At 50.9% G+C, this 18596-nt stretch overlaps 2 protein-coding genes across 12 annotated transcripts in view; one reads left to right on the plus strand and one right to left on the minus strand.

Moving 5' to 3' along the window:
• LOC110838926 (glutamate receptor ionotropic, kainate 2-like) overlaps positions 1 to 18596 on the minus strand; it is a 23357-nt gene continuing 4761 nt past the window's right edge. For 2 of the 9 annotated variants that reach the window (XM_087348197.1, XM_087348195.1), the window contains exons 2-17: positions 9968 to 10089; positions 9695 to 9850; positions 9047 to 9231; positions 8681 to 8838; positions 7318 to 7621; positions 7217 to 7237; positions 6761 to 6913; positions 6165 to 6590; positions 5947 to 6031; positions 5727 to 5865; positions 5212 to 5349; positions 3995 to 4193; positions 3614 to 3845; positions 3386 to 3501; positions 3146 to 3301; positions 1 to 1054 (exon numbers count right to left, since the gene is read on the minus strand). In XM_087348197.1, coding sequence (XP_087204323.1) covers positions 884 to 1054; positions 3146 to 3301; positions 3386 to 3501; positions 3614 to 3845; positions 3995 to 4193; positions 5212 to 5349; positions 5727 to 5865; positions 5947 to 6031; positions 6165 to 6590; positions 6761 to 6913; positions 7217 to 7237; positions 7318 to 7621; positions 8681 to 8838; positions 9047 to 9231; positions 9695 to 9850; positions 9968 to 10073 — 2745 coding nt within the window. In that variant the 5' untranslated portion in view covers positions 10074 to 10089 and the 3' untranslated portion in view covers positions 1 to 883. The other 7 variants (XM_087348201.1, XM_087348198.1, XR_015534996.1 and 4 more) reach the window with 7 other exon arrangements.
• Positions 12092 to 18449, plus strand: LOC110838936 (glutamate receptor ionotropic, kainate 2). Of its 3 annotated transcripts, XM_087348206.1 has the most exons (18): positions 12092 to 12252; positions 12766 to 12924; positions 13002 to 13186; positions 13277 to 13437; positions 13513 to 13654; positions 13733 to 13903; positions 13987 to 14145; positions 14216 to 14434; positions 14674 to 14850; positions 14927 to 15011; positions 15616 to 15754; positions 16341 to 16478; positions 16518 to 16661; positions 16997 to 17195; positions 17278 to 17509; positions 17583 to 17698; positions 17780 to 17935; positions 18173 to 18449. In XM_087348206.1, exons 1-18 carry the CDS (start codon positions 12174 to 12176, stop codon positions 18359 to 18361), a joined length of 2850 nt encoding a protein of 949 aa, XP_087204332.1. In that variant the 5' UTR covers positions 12092 to 12173; the 3' UTR covers positions 18362 to 18449. The 3 variants fall into 3 exon arrangements, with proteins under 3 accessions (XP_087204332.1, XP_087204331.1, XP_087204330.1); XM_087348205.1 differs by lacking the exon at positions 16518 to 16661; XM_087348204.1 differs by lacking the exon at positions 16341 to 16478.

Below are 18596 nucleotides of genomic sequence, written 5' to 3' on the forward strand. Positions count from 1 at the left end.
TTGACAAAATTCAATGTAATCTATTTTGATGTCACTACATATATATGAATACACTGAGATGAAAAAATTTTCAGACAAAAATTGCAGGTAGTAACAAGAAACAGTGGTCAGCCAGTTTACAGACATCGAGAACAAACCGCACTTCTGCTGGATCCTGTGAAACAGAATCAGGTGCATTTTCTTTCTTTCCCTCTGATATATGCAACCGCCACACAGCAGATGCGAATTTTATTATTACAGACAAACTCTTGAGTGTGCGTAGGCAGTGTGACGTCAGGAACCAGCACACCTGCTTTCAATAGCGTGGCGGCATGTGGCAGGCCCGCATGGCTATTTCGTGCTGTCCACACTAACAATGAGATATTATTTTTCAAAGTCCTCCAGAAATTTTGTTTTAATGGAAATATTCAGGAATATCAAAATATTATTTGTTAGTTTGCAACACCTGATCTTAAATTTTGCATCATACAAATATCTAACAATAATTAACCACCTCTCTACCTTCATGGGGCAGAGTCCTGCTTGAGAACCAACAGACATTCAACTGACTGAAAGAGTTCATTGCTGTGTTCACAAAAGCCTGCCACATACTTTCACAGTTGCAATTAATTGTGAATATGTCCTGTTACTGACGATGCAATCTAAGGGACAAAGTCACATTATGAAACTGACCAAGAAGAAGCACGTCTGCTCGAGAAATAGACGCCATAACTCGTACTCCTCTATAATTGTCTATGATTATGAAATATGATGACAAACTATTTCTTTGTAAGTCTTCGTGTCTAAGCCTTAAACCAGTTTTTTGGTTGTGCAATGAAATGTACAGCAGTGAAACAAAGAAACAAGCGGCAGCTACTCGGTGATACGGCGACCTAACTAGTCATCAGGCCAGTGGCTCCTTGCCCATAAAACCGTATTGTGAGTATGGGTCCAAGGGCACGAAGCGTCCCTCCTGACCACCCCCCACAGGGACCCTCTTACGGACAGGTTTCGTGGAGCCCTGGCAGCGAAGGGCAAACCGCAGCTCCGAGGCCATCTCTGAGCACAGCGAAGACTGAAACAGGGGGACACTATTCGTCACAATTTACACGGCACTGTCAAGTGTCACATATAAGTTGAGAAATTCTGCTAATGTAAGACAGTCGTAGGTTTTAACCAGACGTGTGTTTTGCATTATGTCCCAGTATTTTGTACAATTTTTGTAAAGTTCCACAAAAACTGAGAATTCCTCGAGCAGCACTCAAGAAAGACCCGCTCAGTGTAGTCGGTTACTTCGAAGCAAAGTTCTGGGATCTGGAAGGGATGAAATAAGTGATTTATGCATGTCACCACTGCCCTGTTATGATCTTAAAATCATGTAGCTAGGATCAGAACAGCAAACACAATAATATATAATAAATAAATACCATACAAAGAACTTTGGTACAAGAAAGTGGTCACTTAGTGGGTGAGCTTTGAGGTTCTCATGGTGATGAGCATAAAGATGGCTGCCTTCTGGGATGACCTGGTAGATACTGACTAATGTTTCAGAGGAGTTTACTGCCTCTATCTCCTGGGTGTAACAGAGACAGTAAGTTGAGGATGGGAATTAGCTCCGATTCATGTCTAATGGTGAGCTTTGAAATTTGCAGTGTTGGATCTTAGTTCTGTCTGTTTTACTGAAAGCAACAACGAACAATAATCCAGCAAATGGCAAATGTGAAGGCTGATATGCAATATTAAAGTAACTTAAGTGAAAGTGAAACACATGAGTGACTGAACCACTGGTTTGAGTCTGCATTACTACACGAGTGAAATGCGAAGGCCAGCATGTGGTACTCACCTCCTGATGTTATCCATCGATCCAAAGCGGGGGAATGCAACAGAGACAAGGCGCCAACTGAACACACTACGTAACACATTATTGTCGAGAAGTTTTCAGCACTGACCCATTGCACTGGTGCTGCTGTACAACCACCCTGTTTTGTTCCGGGAACGAGTCCAGCTGCAAGAAACGACCCCAGTGACAGAGGAAAGCAGAGGCGCTTTCCTTTCTCACCCAGGTTACTTTAAAGCGCCTGTCTTTTTTATTCTGGAAAGGGCACAGCCCCATATGCGCGTGGTCTGTCCCGTCTGGCCGACTCTCCTGCCTCTCACTGTAAAAATAACTGATGAAGTTTCCACAAAAATATCATCATGTCTGTCAATTTAACATCCCTCTATCAACTGCAAAATCTGATTACAAAATTAAAAGAAAGAAGAAGAAATTGAATTTTCCTGGTCCGACTCAGGAAAGGTACGATAGAACTTGAATCATGACAACTGATATTCTAGCCTAGAAATAATCCAAGACTTCAAAAGTGATAACAACTAGTATGTGGTGTTGAATGGCTAAGTGCTCTTTTAGGTTGCTCTTCAAGTAACAAGCTGTCCAATTACTTTGTAGCCGCATGAAGTCTTAAAGGCACAGGATAACCAACAAGTTGGTATCCAGTTTGAAACATAATTGACATGACTGTGTCAACGTGTCCCAGCAAGAGTTGCTCGACTTCCACCGCGATGCTGTATCGGCTCATAAATATACATGGTGTCAGATGAGGGATGCTAAAGTGGTTACGCAGGGTACAAGAAGAAGTGGCCGTACGTCCTGCAATTTGGAATAATCAACAACACAAACCAATTTATAAAGTTACTGATTCTTTCTTGCTCTGGGCTCCTCTAATCACACACCAGTTCACTGAAGTGTGACAACATGGTCCACATCAATGTACTCCTCGTATTTGGCGTACCACTGAGCTCCTTAAAATTATAAATGATGCTATAAACATGTTCTTTCTCACAGACACATAAAAATAATTTAAAATATATTTCAGGGAAAGCACATTTTCTTTCATCTCTCAAATCACGCAACTTCATTCTAGGGGATTCCTGTAAGAAAACGCATACCAACGGCTGAAAGGGGAGCAAAACATTTAAAAAAAAAATCTCGTTATGTCAAAAGTGATACAAGTGCGTGTCAGTGGCTTGAATATAAGCCATTGCTACAGTTACCCCAGAAGAAAGTGGCTGTTTGCCTCAGAACACTCCTCACCCAGACAGGAGAGTCAGCACTGTGTAGTGAGATAGCGTGAAATTACCGCTAAGTGTCTTGCAGTATGTTCCTCACCCTCTCTTCCACGGCCACCTTGCGGGACTTCCACACAAACTCGCAGACGGCGATGACGCATGCCACGCCCATGCCCCCCATCAGTACCACAAACACGCCACCCACATTGGCCAAGCCCAGCTCATTCGCGGCGCTCGAGCTCTTAGACGTGTCATCCTGCAAAATGAAGAGATGGCATGATGCCGGTAGCATTGCACTGTGGCACCGTGCGACACCTGACGCATGTGAGCCAGAACTCACCCTGCAGGACCCACCACCACGCTTCTCCTTCCACCAGCGAGTCTTCAGGATATGCAGCTTGCCCTCCTCTTGTAGCTTAAGTACTGCCCCACTGATGGCAGTGCGATATGGAGAGTCTGCAACAGAGACATTGCAGGCTGAGGTAAGCATCACTATGGCAGACATGTCTTAATAATAGACTAGTTATCCAGGACCTGCCTCCTCGTCGGAAGGGGCGCCCGTACTCACTGGGAGGCATCGCGATGCCATAGCCCTTCGAGTCCAGCAGTCCTCCGACCTGCGTCAGCTCGCAGTTCCGCTCGATCACGTACTCGATGGAGGTGGATTCCATGAGAAATGCATAGCTTCCCTTGCCCTTCACAACGCGGTCCACACCCTCCACATTAGAACTTGTGAACACACTAGGCCGTGCAGACTCCATGAAACTCCACATGCGCTGGTATGTTGAAAAGTTTGAGTCCTAGAGGAATCACAATTTTCATGCAATTTATGTTCCAGCATAAAACCTGGGCAACAATAGGTTGCAGAAAATATTTAAATTTCTTCTTTAATTTACAACAGATAACAATGTCACTCTTAACATTAAGAATCTCTCACAGCTCCACTCACCCTAAAGAAGGCTGCTGTGGAGCCACCCCTGAGTGCACCATACTTGATCTTGGTCTGCTTGGCCAAATCCTCGGCACTCTCTATGGGCGAGTCCATCCTCTCGACAGTGAGGAAGGCAGCGAGGTTGGCCGTGTAGGAGGAGATCATGATGAGGGTGAAGAACCACCACATGCCGGCCACCATGCGAGTTGACACCGCCCTGCAATCGCCACATGCTACAGTACACAACAGAAATGTACCAACACCGTGCCTCATTGAGGAAGACGTCCCTCCGAACAGACAAACATATGTGATTCAAAGAAGTTGCAATTTGAGAAATAAATTAACACTACCAAGCCACGGGTATAAAGAACTACACATTCATAGCATTCACACTTGCTGGAAGAAAATGCTTTGCACCAAGAAAAATAACGCCCAGCACCCTACGGCAGGGTGGCCCACAGAGCCAACCTGGACACAGTGGCAGTAAAGGGAAACATTTCTGTCCCTACCAGGAACTGAACCAGTAGCCCAGCTCTATTTTGACCTCGGCCCTAGACGGGGGAGGCGAGTGGTCAGCATCACGCTCCGGCCACACTTTACCCCGATACCCATCGGATAGCGGGCTGGGTGGGCCCCAGAACTGGTCTGGATGAAGACGCTAGAGGAAAAATCCTCTGTCCCTGATGGGGATCGCACCCCGGTCATCCCACTCACTATACTGACTGAGCTAAGCCGGCTCACGGGAGAAAATTGAGAACGATAGGATGTTAAAATAAATGCTGCTATGGAAGTGGACGAAAGACCGACCAAGGAGTCGTGCCCGACATCGTAAACTGAACCAACAGACTTGATAAATATCAATGTCCCTTCTTCACTAAATATTTCTGCAAATAAATTCTTCTGGAACATGAACACACTTCCAAAGTTTGGGCAATATGCGTGTCATGTCCACTGGTTTTCAATTAAAGTTCTTTCTTAGCATTAGAATTCTACAGTGGAGAGAGCGTAGTAATAAAGCGCAAACGCTGAGAATTCCAATGCACAGATGTCACATCCTTTGTGCTCACTTGGGGGCGATGTCACTGCCTTGCTGCATGAGGGATCCAATAGTGAACCAGAGAGAGTTGAGCAGGCTGAACTGGTTCTCCAGGACGTCCGGCTCATCATTGCAGGGGTGGGGGTTGTCCCACTCGTAGGGGCTGAACCTGCAGATAAACACGTACACATACACTTACTTGGGCAGGAAGTCACAGCCCTGCTGCATAAGTGAGCCGATGGCAAACCACATGCAGTTGAGGAGGGTGAACTGGTTCTCCAGGTGATCCGGGTTGGGGTTGCACGGGTGCGGGTTCTGCCATTCATACGGCGTGAACCTGCAACCCAGACACCCAGGGCATCATGAGAAGCGTGCAAGCAAAATTTTGGAAGACTAAAGCATAACTGGACACACAATAAGAAATGTGAAGGCCACTGCTTTTTAGGAATGGGCTTTTGTGATGGTGGCCATGAAGGTTTGCATTCCATTACAGCAAGCAATATTTTGAACAGCTGAATAAACAGACACAGCTGAGCAAAATGTCTGAGTAGAGTATTAGCTCCATTCCATCGTAACACACGGTGGATATTCTTACATTTCCCTCTTAATGCTCAATACAGAATCCAGGCATTCCCTTACAGTGTAATGTACACACTGCACATTCCCTCATAATGTTTTCCCTAATAACGCTAACCTGAGGTTTGCTGTGTTTACCTCGCCAGTATAAAGAGCAGCACAGACACGCCCAGGTAGGCCGTGGCCATGTACATCCACACATCCAGCGAGAGAGGTGACAGGAAGGAGAACAGGTTGGGTGGCTGCTTTATTGGTTTCCTATACAGGATGCTGATGCCTGTCGAAAAAACACCACTGTCACGCACCTACTCTGTTTAACATGGCATTTATACACTAGAGAGCTACTGTGCACGCTCACCCAGGTTCATAAAGGGCATTGTGAAGTCCACCGCTTGCTCGCGATCATATGTGATGGTAAGGTCCGCTATGGCAATGTCTGCTTTCTGCAACAGACAGAACCTTCATCACTAATATGAAACACACACACGATTCAACAGACAGCCTATGTTGAGAGTTCATGGCAACCTAAACAAAATTTATACTTGTTAATAGTTCCTGCATCAATTCTGTCTTCACCTGATCCAGCAGCTCCTTCATCATGCCGTCCCACTCATTGGTCTCCCTGTTTAGCGAGCCGTAGCGTCCGTCTGGCACCAGCTTGAACGTGTAGTTGAAGCCCAGGATCTTGCTGATCTCATGCACCAGGTCAATGCCATAGCCCTCAAACTGCGCATTACCGGACAGCTTTTCACTGGAGTCCTTGCGCATGCAATAGGGTGAACTGAGGATTGTGGTCACCACAAATGTCTTGTTTTGCAGGCTCTCCACAATCTGTGTGTAGGCCTCACCATACGTGCGCGTGAAGTTGACACCTTCCGTGGAGTTCCATGTGCCGATCTTCTTCAGGCCATCCTTGTTCAGCTCAACAATGTCAAGCACAAAATTGCTGCGAAATCCCTGGTTGTCAAATTTGATGACGCCTGTGAGGCCTCGCATCTCAACCTGCAAAAGGTATCAGAGTACTTAGTGCCCAGACACCTTAGCTTAATAACAGAATGCAGTGGTTAGATACCTCAGCTCCTCTACAACTAGATGCCATCATTTTATAGGCCTCATTTCTCTAAAATTTTATTTTAATTTATGCTGCAGTTAATAGTTATGAATGTACTCACAATCTTCATGTAGTTGATGAGTGAATATCCATGTGGCCAGGTGTCCACAGCGTCACAGCTGAGGGGCTTTATATCGATTCTCTGCGAGCTGTCGAGGTCGTGCAGGGCTTTAGCAAAGAGGTGCACTGCATCGTACATTAGTGCCGTTTCTGTCTGGAAAACAATCTACTTTACAGGAGAGGGCTTCTCACACTCTAAGAGACAACTGCTGTAATGAACATGTATGCAGCTTTTGCGCTATGGAACGTCATCTATACGTACATTAAATACAATTCACTTCTACGTGTATAAATTTATTTTCGTGACTGATATGTGCAGAACACATTTTATCTCTCTTATAGGGGTACATGAATGCTTTATTCTGATAAGCACAGATTTTAGCCTGAATTCTGCTTCTTTAGAGATGCATATGATACAACATGTTGCATACCCATGATGTCCACCACTGACACTCACCTTGATGAACGTCAGGTTGTCCTGAAACAGATGGAAGCATCATAAAGTGCCTGTTAGTAGAATCTGTGCGAGGGAATTGTCAAAACAGCGTAACTCCTTACCCTTGGAGGTGGCAGGTCCAACTTGCGGCCGTATCGCAACTCCCCATACACCCAGTTCCGCACCACTTTCTGGAGCTCGGGCTTCTCGGGGTCCACGAGACGCAGGGCAGTGATGTTGGTACCACCGTACTTGAACTCCTCTAGATCAACGCTGTGGAGGTCCAGCGAGGTGATGAGGTAGCTGTGGTAGTCACTCATCATGCCTATCTGTTGCGCCTGTTTCAGCACGTCATAAATCCGTTCAGTAGAACAGTCCAACACAATGTGTGACTCTGCAGAGTTTTTGATTTGCTTCAGCAATGGCCTGCAATGTTTTAGAGGCAGACACACATCTTCTTCAGGACAATTTCACAGGTGCCACCGAGAGACTGAGAAACACAAGCTTCTTAATTTGGTGTTACGCATTATGTCACGGAATGTTTTAAGAGTGGATTCACAATAGAGTGAGAATGACATTAGTTCATGTTTCAGTTAAGTGCCACATAAAGAGTGAGAATACTGTAATAACTTTAAAGTTTAAATGCGTCATGTTTGTGTTTTATAATTAAAATATATAATATAATTCAGGTATATACACAAACTTTATTTACAGATGTTAAAATTTAAAATTTAAAATTTGCGCTATTCATCGTTACTACGATGTTACAATACTGCGCCTGCAGTATTGTAACATCGTAGTAATGATGAATAGCGCAAATTTTAAATTTTAAATTTTAACATCTGTAAATAAAGTTTGTGTATAGACCTGAATTATATTATATATTTTAACTGTAATAACTGTCAATGCTTTCAGGTCAGACTGTACTGGTAGTTCAGGGAGTACAACTGTTTCATTGTAATGTCACAAAATTCTCAAAATGAGTTTATGCCTGTGATGTAATGAGATGCTACAATGTTTTACGCTGCGTAACACGGAAAAACCTGCAGGTAAATCAACGCAATATAAAGTCACTATTTTGAGGAAATGCTGGTGGTTTACAGCAGAATGTTTTGAAAACTGGTAGTGCACATATTTCCAATATGTTTTCTGAATGAGTGGTAGTAGCAGCAGTGCAGAGAGAGTGTGAGCAATGGGAAGTGAGGTGCTATTGATCTGCTGGACCCAGCTTCCCAGGCTACGAGCAAGAAGGACTGAAGCGACATGGTTTGTAATGAACTTACAGCTACAGGTTGTTCAGTAAGTCTGGTCCCCGATCCACCTTCCTCTGAGGCTTCTCGGCGTGCGGACGGACGACCCTACGGCTCAGTATGCCACTTGTCTCGTTAATGAACACGGTCGTTCCACATGCGACCACAGCACGTACTAAGTGCAGGCAGACCTTGGGTCACTTGCCCGGGAGCACGTGGTCACAAGGACACTCACCTGTAGTCTGTGCCCTCACCCAGCTGTCGCACAGCTATGGGGAACTCTGAAGGGCCGTGCGCCTTGAGCAGCTCCTGCAGGCGTACCAATCCTTCATTGTTCTCATATATGATGGTGAAGGAACGCCAGTTCCACGCGCGCACCAGGTCCACATATGCCTGCAACACAGATTTGTGTCGCCTAGAGACGAGGTGAGCAACTTCCATCACAAAACCAACTGGTATATGCCGATACTTTGTCATTTTATCTCAGGTTACTGAGTTAACACAGCCTGGCATGACCAATCAGGAGAAGCGCTTGGTGGAGCGCGTTTTGTGATGTGGTTTTGCCGTGCAATAGCCGTAGTCTCTGATCACGAGGGCTCACCTTGGACAGCGCGGTGGGGTGGGGATACAGGTTTACCAGGCAGCTCTCTCGCCTCAGCCTGTAGTCCCACCTGGTCTCCAGGTGAGGAATCTCCATTGTGTCACAGATGCTCTGCACGTGGCTTGCCGTCTGACCAGACTGGGGCCCAAAGATGGCTGCCACTCCACTACGCAGCAGGTGACAAACTGCATAACAGAAGAACCAAGCATGGGACGTGGAGTTTGAGTGGCCGAGCATTAACTGAGTGTGGCAAGGAATGCGTGGCGCATCAAGGGAGCATTTGTGTTCCTTGTGATTAATGGACACATTAGTGAGAGATGTGATGCTAATTAGCGCCACGCTTTGTCTGAAGAACATCCTGATGACGTAATAAATTAACCTCCAAAAGTTTCTCAGAGTTGGTGAAAGCTGAACGCACTCAGTCTCCATCACTGCAACACAATTGAAGCAAACGCAAAAAAGATGATAAAGACATGAAGGAGGGAGAAAATGAAAGAGATCAAAGGAAAAACAAAGAAAGAGGGACGAAGACAGAGAACACGAAAGAGCTTATTCGGCGACTCAGAATTTGACGGCTGTTGCAGAGTTCCTCTTCGGCGTTCTTACGATGGCACGAAGGCTCTGCAGTCAGCCCCACCCTGTGCTCACCCCGCTTGGATGCGTGGAAGCTGTCCTGTGGCGAAATCCTCTCTATCTGAGCGGAGAGGCGGGACCGCGGTAGAATCGAGCGGTCGTCATTGATGCGTTCAACGGCGTAACGAAAGGCCACCTCCTGGCGGTCATCTGCCGGGTGGAACAGCCCACCTGCGAGCACAGAAATCGTCAGTTATAAACACACAAGTGACAAGGCTGTGACTTCCACCGACGTCGAAAACAGGGTTGGCTATTTAACGACTGTCGCGAGGCGGTCACTGATCTCACCTATTCTGATGACGTCGGGAAGACCGGCGGCCATGTTGCCGCAGCAAAGCACAGCGGCCGCCACCACCAGCAGCACGTGGCTCGACATCTCACTGCAGGCGGCCATGACAGTCCATGTTGCGCTGTAACGTGAAGAATACGTGAGGAGAAACCTAACCTGGAAGACGCCCACTTGCAAGACCAAGACGAAGATGGAAGACGCAACAATCTACGGCTCCAATGAGCATGCCAGTTAAGAAGGACGTAAGTAAACACCACGTGGGGACTGGAGGTGCATTCTTGACCTCGGCACCAGTGAAAGGCGAGCGAGTGATTACCATGCAGTCAGTATATTTGACTGTGGCAAAAGTTACGTGCAGTATTTAAGAGGCAAATCTCAATCGAGCTAAACATTTCTACATTTTTGGTGCAGACCTCCGTAAATTTGATCAGAACTCGGCAAGGAACGCGTGAAACGATGAGGACGTACGGGCCCACAGTCGGCGAAGTCTGACCAAGTCATCGAGTCACAGAGCAGCTGAGAGTACCGACGTGTTTAGTCCCAAGTGTGACGCAGTTTTGTGATACGCGGAAAGTGAGCGGCCGAAACGGCGGATATTCACAGAATTGCACAATTTTACTCGGCGAGCGACTTCTCTCTGTCGGAACGGAACCACAAACTCGCAACTGGATCCTGTCCCAAGACAATTCACACTTTCGCAATACGTCTACCCAACATCAATTTAATAATATCCTTCCATCTTTGTCATTTTCTTCCGAGATGCTTTTTCCTGGAGGTTTCAGAACACACAAAAGAACGCGCATGCATGCTACAGACCCAGCCCTCCCCAACAACTACAACAACAACAACCACGACGTGACTCACGGCAGACCGCGGCTGGCTCGCTGTGGCGACTGGAGGCTGGGGATGCAGGGCGCGAGATGGACCCTCCTCCGCGCCTGTCAGCTAGACTGCCCGCCGCGCTCTACAGCGTCCCCTGCGTGTGAGGGTCGGGGTGGGGGCGGATGTGACTTCTTGGAAGCGCGGCGACTGATCGCTCTGGCGTTCTTTGCGACCGCAAATATCCGTCGTCGAGTGGGCAGGACGCCAGGCGTCGAAAAGGTGCGCGTGGACTACCAACAAGGGGTGGTCCTCCAGCTTGTGGTTAGGCTCTTCGACGTATTGGCACGTAATGACGCGTATTCTTACAGAAAAAGGATCAGAGATGGTAAGAGCGTGGAACAAAATAAAGGAGGACGCCTCTTTTCCTGCTGAAGGCACGAGTCGTGTCGCTGTCGTAGGAGGATCAGGAAAGAGTCAGCCTTGTCCCACTCCCGCGATCAAAATGTCGCAGTCTGGGATAAAGCGGCCGGGGATTGAAGCTGATCACTCACACCGATCGGGGATTTTCACAGTCGCCGTTCGATTCAAAACTGGATCCGAGCCCTTGCAGACCATCGCGAGAGTTCTTCTCAGGCACTCCGGCCGTGCCTTCGTACCCTGACAGACCAAGAGTGCTTGGCCTCGTCATGGCAACAGGATACTTCCCAGAATGCAACAGGCGCCCCATCGGTCGATAAGTAGCATCGCTACAGACCGTCCCGGAAACATCGACCCGAGCCAGCAGAGAGCGGACCTTGCAGAAAACACCGAGAAGAGGAACTTGCACTTGTACCCCGCGCCATCTGCGTCCAAAGACGCCACTGCCCATGTAGAAGCGACTTCCGGGTCTGAGATCACGTTCTCGGTCACCCCCCCCCCCCCCCCCCGCGTTTATGAGAAATTAACACAAAAACGGAGCAGCTGATCCGCTGCGATTAATTAAGATCGAACACGAGGCGCAGTGGCGTTCAGAAAAAAATTCTCACTGCGCCAGTGACCGAACCCCGACCATCCAGCCCACACGCAAAACGTCTCAGTGAACGTCACGCCAGTGATGCGACCGCCAATCGATCGATCGATCAGACGGCAATAAGAGAACTGACTACTGAGGCGGACATTCTCTTTCAGCCCAATGGGCAAGAGAGCGTGGAGCTACACCTCCACGCCCCCCATTCGTCCGCGCGGCGCGGAGCTCGGCCAAGGATATAAATGTCACGAGCAGCTGCAGACGAAATGAGGGCGCCGTGACGTCATGCACGCGTTCTGCCTCCGCTCGGTGGACCCGCGGACGCCGAATTCAGTTCGAGATTCGCCTTTGTCCGAGCAACTCGTGGAGCGCGCGTCATGGCGGGCTGTCTCCTGCCTCTGCTGCTCGTCGCCGCAGTGGCCACAGCACCCGGACTGCAGCCCAAAGTGCCGATAGGTGAGTCGACGACGCTCTGTGAACGGAAGATTGGTCGCGAAACGTGGAGCTGTCCCTGTCATCATCCAAGACGTGAAGGCACGGCTCCACGAAGCACTGACCAGCTTCAATTTCACGAAGACGCGCTCCAGTAAATTCGCCCGGCCGCTCTTCTCCCACGCTTTTCCTCAGGCTCTTCAAGTCTCTGGATGAGCCCGTCTGGGTCTGACGCAGCTGAGGCGCAGTTGCCTATTTTTGGCGCGCCGCCTCCCCCCCCCCCCCTCGGGAACGATTCCAAGATTCAGTCCCTGCGGAGGCGGGGGGAGAGGGGGCACAATCATCGTCGCTGAGGCTGTGAACGCTTAAAATAATTAAATTTCGTTCTCATTTTCCGGTGTCTCCGCCCTTTCTGTGTTGCTTTCTCCAAACTCGCACCCGCCACGTCCTTCTGTCTCCCTTTCATCGCCTTCACGAGATCAAACGCGAATGGAAGTGCCTGACGAGAACCTCGAGCGAATTCACGGTCTGTTCCAGCGGCGCTGTTCCACGCCGAGGACTACCCCTTCCAGCACGTGGCGCTCAAGTACGCGCTTCAGTACATCAACGCGGACCACGAGCTGCTGCCCGGGGTGAACCTGTCCCTGATGGAGCTGAATCTGTCCCAGGCCGACAGCTTCAGCACCGGAAAGCGAGGTAACCCTGAGCCCAAGAGCCGCACGTCTCGCGTTCGGCGGACCACAGCCTCCCTGAACACTGATCTTGTGCCACAGTGTGCGGTGCCGTACGCGAGGGAGTGGCAGCCGTCATCGGCCCGCGGGCCCCCGCCTCGACCGGCATCGTGCAGTCCATCTGCGAGACGATGGAGGTGCCGAACCTGCAGATCTACCCCGAGGTGCAACAGCACCCGGGGTGCTGCGTCATTAGCCTCTACCCCGCGCAGGAGTCCGTGGCCCAGGTACGAGAGACGCGCAGTCACGCAATGACACACACGCAGACACGCAAAGCGCGTAGCGTCGCGTAACCATCGGCCTGCTTTCCCTCGCAGGCCATCGCTGACGTGGTCCGGAACTTTCTGCACTGGTCGGCCTTCACGGTGTTGTACGAGTCTGACGAGGGGCTGCTTCGCCTCCAAGAGGTACTCAAGGCGCACGGACTGGAGGATCGAAAGATCATCGTACGACAGTTCGTGCCAGGCAAGGACCAGAGGTGAGTGACCTCTTTTGCACGGACCGGACTTCTACCAGGAAAGGACCAGGTACCACGCGTCTCTTCTGTTTCCAGGAAGCTCCTGAAGGAGATCAACGCGTCGAACGAGACCCGCATCTTGCTGGACTGCGCCACGGACCGCGTGCTCGACGTCCTCCAGCAAGCGCGAGACGTGAAACTGATCAGCGTCTATCACAGCTACTTCATAACGTCGCTGGTGAGTGCCACGACGCTGTCCTGACGTCAGAGCCACGTCACAGCCACACGCCTGACGCTCGTTCCGCTGCTGTTTCAGGACACACACACTCTCGACCTGAGCGAGTTCGAGCCGGGCCAAACCAACTTCACGCTCTTGCAGATTGTGAACCCCGAGGACATGAACGTCGAGCTCACAGTGAATTACTGGACGGACAAGTACTACTACTACCACCGGAGGTCTCTAGGGGTGACGGCAGAAACAGTGCGGGTCGGTATCCGACAGGCGTCACTGCCACCTGCCTCTACGCCAGTCTGCTCTGTGACGTGACGTGACGTGACGTACTGTTGCAGACTGAGACGGCGCTCATGCACGACGCCGTGTTCCTCTTCGCCCGGGCGCTTCACCGATGCTACTTCGACGTCAATCAGAGCTTCAGCGTCGAGTCCCTGGAGTGTGACGATCGTCACAAGTGGATCTACGGCCTGCCGCTCGCCAACTACATGAAGATCGTAAGTACGTGACGGCCACGTGAACGGACCTCCGTTCGACCACCCTCTGATCCGTTTTTGTTTCCCGCAGAGCGAGATGGACGGAATGACGGGCAAGATCCGGTTCGACGACTCCGGACGACGGACACGCTTCAAGCTGTACGTAGTGCAGTACTTCACGGGCGAGTTCAGGAAGGTGGGCTGGTGGGAAACGGGACACGGCGTCAACCGCACCCAGTCCGAGACTGAGAAGGAGGCGGAGATTCAGAAGTCTCTGCAGTCGAAGAAACTCATCGTCGCGTCTAGAATCGTGAGTTACGTCACTCAGAAGTACTTTCACATGAAAACACGTGAATAAGACTTCCTACTAAGTCTTCGCATGGTAGAACCGTTTCACATTCTCTGTCGAACGCCTTCCGCGACCAACCTCATTTCGGCCATGCGTTACGCACTTGTTTCATCGGAGCATCCGGCACTGCGCCCAGGACTGGGACATGTTCCTTCGGTGTCCTGGTAAATTAATCTCGAAACGCCACTTCTCACTCGCAGGGCGAACCCTTCCTGACGGAAGTCGAACCCAGAGGGGAGCTGCAGGGGAACGAGCGCTACGCCGGCTACTCCGTTGACCTGATGGGCAAAATCGCCGAAATCGTGGGCTTCCAGTTAGAGTTCAGACTCGTGGAGAGCAACAAACACGCGGATCTGGTCAACAACCTGATTGCCAGGGTGAGTTCTCGGGGACCGGCACTGCAGCGCGCAGTTTCTGAGTCGAGGTCCTAACGCGCGGCGTTCGTTGTTCCAGACGGCGGATCTCGCCATCTGTGACCTGACCATAACGCACGAGCGGGAGAAGCTCATCGACTTCACGATGCCGTTCATGAACCTTGGTGAGCGCAATCCGACGACTTTCCCAGGTCGCGGGTTTCCTGTACTTTCCTTTGGTTTATCCCGCCCAGCGAGTCCGTTCATGTCAGACGAGCGGACGCAGTCTCGAAATTTCCGTTGCCCGCGACATCATTAAACATTAAGCCCTTTGTTTTTGACACTGCAAAGTCTCAGGGGTGGGCATTTTGAGGGTGGGGAAACGGACAAATGAGAATAAATCAAATTCGAGCGCGTCACTCCCTCCAGTCCAAGACATTTCACCGCATTTGCTGCTGAAAACACAGCAGAACATCTGCGTACAAATGTCAATTTACAGGTCGTTCTTGAACAGACGCAAAGGAAGCGGCCGTCGCTTAACTCGACGTCAAACCCCGGCATGTCTCTTGCACGGTTGAGGAAAACCGCGGGAACCTCGGTCAGGACAGCGGGCCTCCGAACCCTGACTTGAATCCGGGACCTCCCGACCCACTGTTTAAACACTCTGAGTTCTCTGCAGACACGAGGTTCAGGGCGACGCAGGTTTCCTCAGTTCTAGCTTCAAAGACGGCGTCTCCTGCCCTAAACTTGTTTCAATTTTTGTGTGAACTCGGCATTTGGCGCACACAGGTATCAGCATTCTCTACGGCAAGCCTGTCAAGGAAGATGCCAGTCTGTTCGCATTTCTGGACCCGTTCTCCGTCGACGTGTGGATCTACGTGGCCACGGCGTACCTGGGCGTGTCCATCCTGCTTTTCGTGCTCGCCAGGTGATCCTCGTTTGTCACTCACTTCACTGTGGTAGTACTCAGTAGCTAATGGTGAGCCGTAGGTTAGAATTCCTCCTGAACCAGTAGATTCTTGGCCTCACTACGCAAACTCTGCAGTAGTAATAGGCACCTGGTGTAGAGGCGGCTTTCAAAGCCCGCCATGTTGTAGTTATGTTGCAGTATAAGTCGTAGAGAGCTGTACATATTGCAAACTGCTTGTAACAAACTGTATCGGGCCTGGTGCATCAAACACGTGGGTGCGGCGAGCGTTGCCTCCTCGAGCCGATCACCGCTGTCATCATCTCCGCGCAGGACGCGTTTCGCGTGAATAAAGGGCCGATATATTAGGCGTTGTCACGTGCGTTCCTGACAAACGTCACGTAAATAACGAGCAGCGTTTCCACATCGCGGTTTCCTTTTTTCGAAATCTGTCAGACGTTGTCCCGTTCTGGGCTACGCCAATCCACCTCCTGAAGTCATACCAGAAGCGACGACGACGACACGTGACACGGGGTGGACGGGAGCGATGCACCAGGCCGCGTGCGCGCACTAACCCTGAGTGCAGTAGTAGTGTTGTGATTTGCAGGACTTCGCCTGGCGAGTGGGACAACCCTCACCCCTGCAGGTCGGACCCAGAGGAGCTGGAGAACACGTTCAACCTCATGAACTGCCTTTGGTTTTCCATCGGGTCTCTCATGGGACAGGGCAGCGACATCCTCCCAAAGTAAGCGGGTGTTCTGTGTAACGCGTGACTGTATTTCAGGATGTCGCCGAAGGAATGGACAAACCCGCACCCGTGCAGGTCGGAAGGCACTGACGGCTTCTTGCAGACCAACCTGACCATGAGTAACTGCCTTTGGCACAACACGGGCTCTATTATGCAGCAAGGGTCCGACATTGCACCGCAGTAAGGCAAACTAACTGTGTCTGCGCATGCGTCACTAACTTGTATCGTAGGCTCAAACCCCCGTCTGACAAGACGTCGTGTTCTTCGTGAGCAAAATGCCACTCGAGGCCAGGACGCGGTTTGTTCCATGATGGCAAATACGGAACAGGACTTTGTGGCTAGTCGTAGGCTGCTTCGCCCTGGACGGTGCATCTTGCTACATGTTTCGATGCTAAAATACGTCTGCACCGCTCCAGGTGACGAGGCTGCGTGCATGAAACAATGGGGTAATTTATTCCGAGAGAATCTGCTCTCAAAACGTGGACCACTGATGCTGTAGCATGTGATGATTGCAGGGCGGTGTCGACGCGCATGGTGGCCGGCATGTGGTGGTTCTTCACACTCATCATGATCGCGTCCTACACGGCCAACCTGGCCGCCTTCCTCACGCTAAACCGCTTGGAGGGCGAGATAAGCAGCGCGGAGGACCTCGCCAAACAACACAAGGTCAAGTACGGAACCATGGCCGGCGGCTCCACCGCAGGCTTCTTCAAGGTAGGCGCGCGAGGCCGCGGACGCTTCGGCGAAGATCGCTGAACGCGGGCGGAATCTGAGAATTCGCGGTCGGCTGTTGCAGAACTCGAATGACTCGACGTACAAGCGGATGTGGACGACGATGTCGCAGTCCGTGCCCAGCGTCTTCGTCAACAGCAACGAGGACGGGGTGCAACGCGTCCAGAAGGCAAACGGCAAGTACGCGTTCTTCATGGAGTCCACGTCGATAGAGTACCAGGTGGAGCGGAAGTGCGACCTGCAGCAGGTGGGGGGCACTCTGGACTCCAAGGGCTACGGCATCGGCCTGCCAGTCAGTGAGTACTGACCGCGCGCCGCTGCGGCGCTCGTGCCGGAGTTCGTGAAGCGTCAGCGGGCTCTCTGTTGCAGACTCGCCGTACCGCACCAAGGTGAACGGCGCTCTGCTGAAGCTCCAAGAGAACGGCGTGTTGCAGGAGCTGAAGGAGAAGTGGTGGAAGGCGCCGGCCAACGAGTCGTGCTCCGCGGTGAGTGACACACCTCGTGTGACAGACGCGTCGTCTCAAGGACGAGCCTACAAGTGACTCGCCGCGTTTCATTGCCCGCAGAAAGACGCCAGCGAACTCGACGAAGACAGCAACAAGCTGGGGCTGGCTAACGTGGGCGGAGTGTTCGTGGTGCTGATCGCGGGTACGCTGACCGCCTTTCTCTTCGCCGTCCTGGAACTGCTGTGGAACTGCCGCAAGATAGCCGTCCAGGAAAAGGTATCGTAGGGCGCATGTCAGCGTAAATCCCGAGCCGCGGCGCGGGGAGACCGAGCGACCTGTGAGAGTGGGCGTTTGCACGTAAGGGGCAAAGAAGCGACGATCGCCTTCTGGGATGTTGTACCCTGACGACGGAGACAGTAAGCTCCTCTGAAACGTCGGTCAGGAGCTGCAACATCCCACAAGACGAGGCCGTTCGTCACTTCTCGTGCTCTGACGGCTGGATTTCAATTACAGATCTCGCCATGTGAGGCGCTGACCTCAGAGATGAAGTTCGCTCTGAACTGCTCCAACGAGAACAAGCCGGTGCGAAGGAGGAAAGAGGAAGAGGAGGAGGAGGAGGAGGAAGAGGATGCAATGCCCGCGGGGGTGACGGCAGGCTCCTTCGCCAGAATCGGCTTCGAGAAGTTCAGGGACAAGGAGTGACCACACGTGTCGCCGCACGGACCTGTCAGAGGTCGACCAAGTGTAGGCCATTTCAATAAATAAATAAACAAAACAAACCAAAATCTTACACCCTTGGTTCTGGACGACAATGGTTCGATTTCCGGCAGAGGCAAGTAGCTTCCTCCCTCTAACCCTCCTTGAAGAGGACAGGAATTCTTTGCAGGATGAATTCGACGGCGTCACCAGGTAACGGAAGACATGTTGGCCCTCTGGG

The sequence above is a fragment of the Zootermopsis nevadensis genome, unplaced genomic scaffold (assembly GCF_977971745.1).
Source record: "Zootermopsis nevadensis isolate Lab colony 2312 unplaced genomic scaffold, Znev_1.0 Znev_ptg000012l, whole genome shotgun sequence".
NCBI classification, from domain to species: Eukaryota; Metazoa; Arthropoda; class Insecta; order Blattodea; family Termopsidae; genus Zootermopsis; species Zootermopsis nevadensis.

Bases quoted from the DNA above. Each gene is read 5' to 3' on its own strand.
- LOC110838936 (XM_087348206.1), top strand. From the start codon at position 12,174: ATGGCGGGCTGTCTCCTGCCTCTGCTGCTCGTCGCCGCAGTGGCCACA. The intron at 13,187-13,276 runs GTACGAGAGACG...TTTCCCTCGCAG, and splicing joins CGCAGGAGTCCGTGGCCCAG to GCCATCGCTGACGTGGTCCG. The intron at 17,699-17,779 runs GTGAGTGACACA...CATTGCCCGCAG, and splicing joins CCAACGAGTCGTGCTCCGCG to AAAGACGCCAGCGAACTCGA.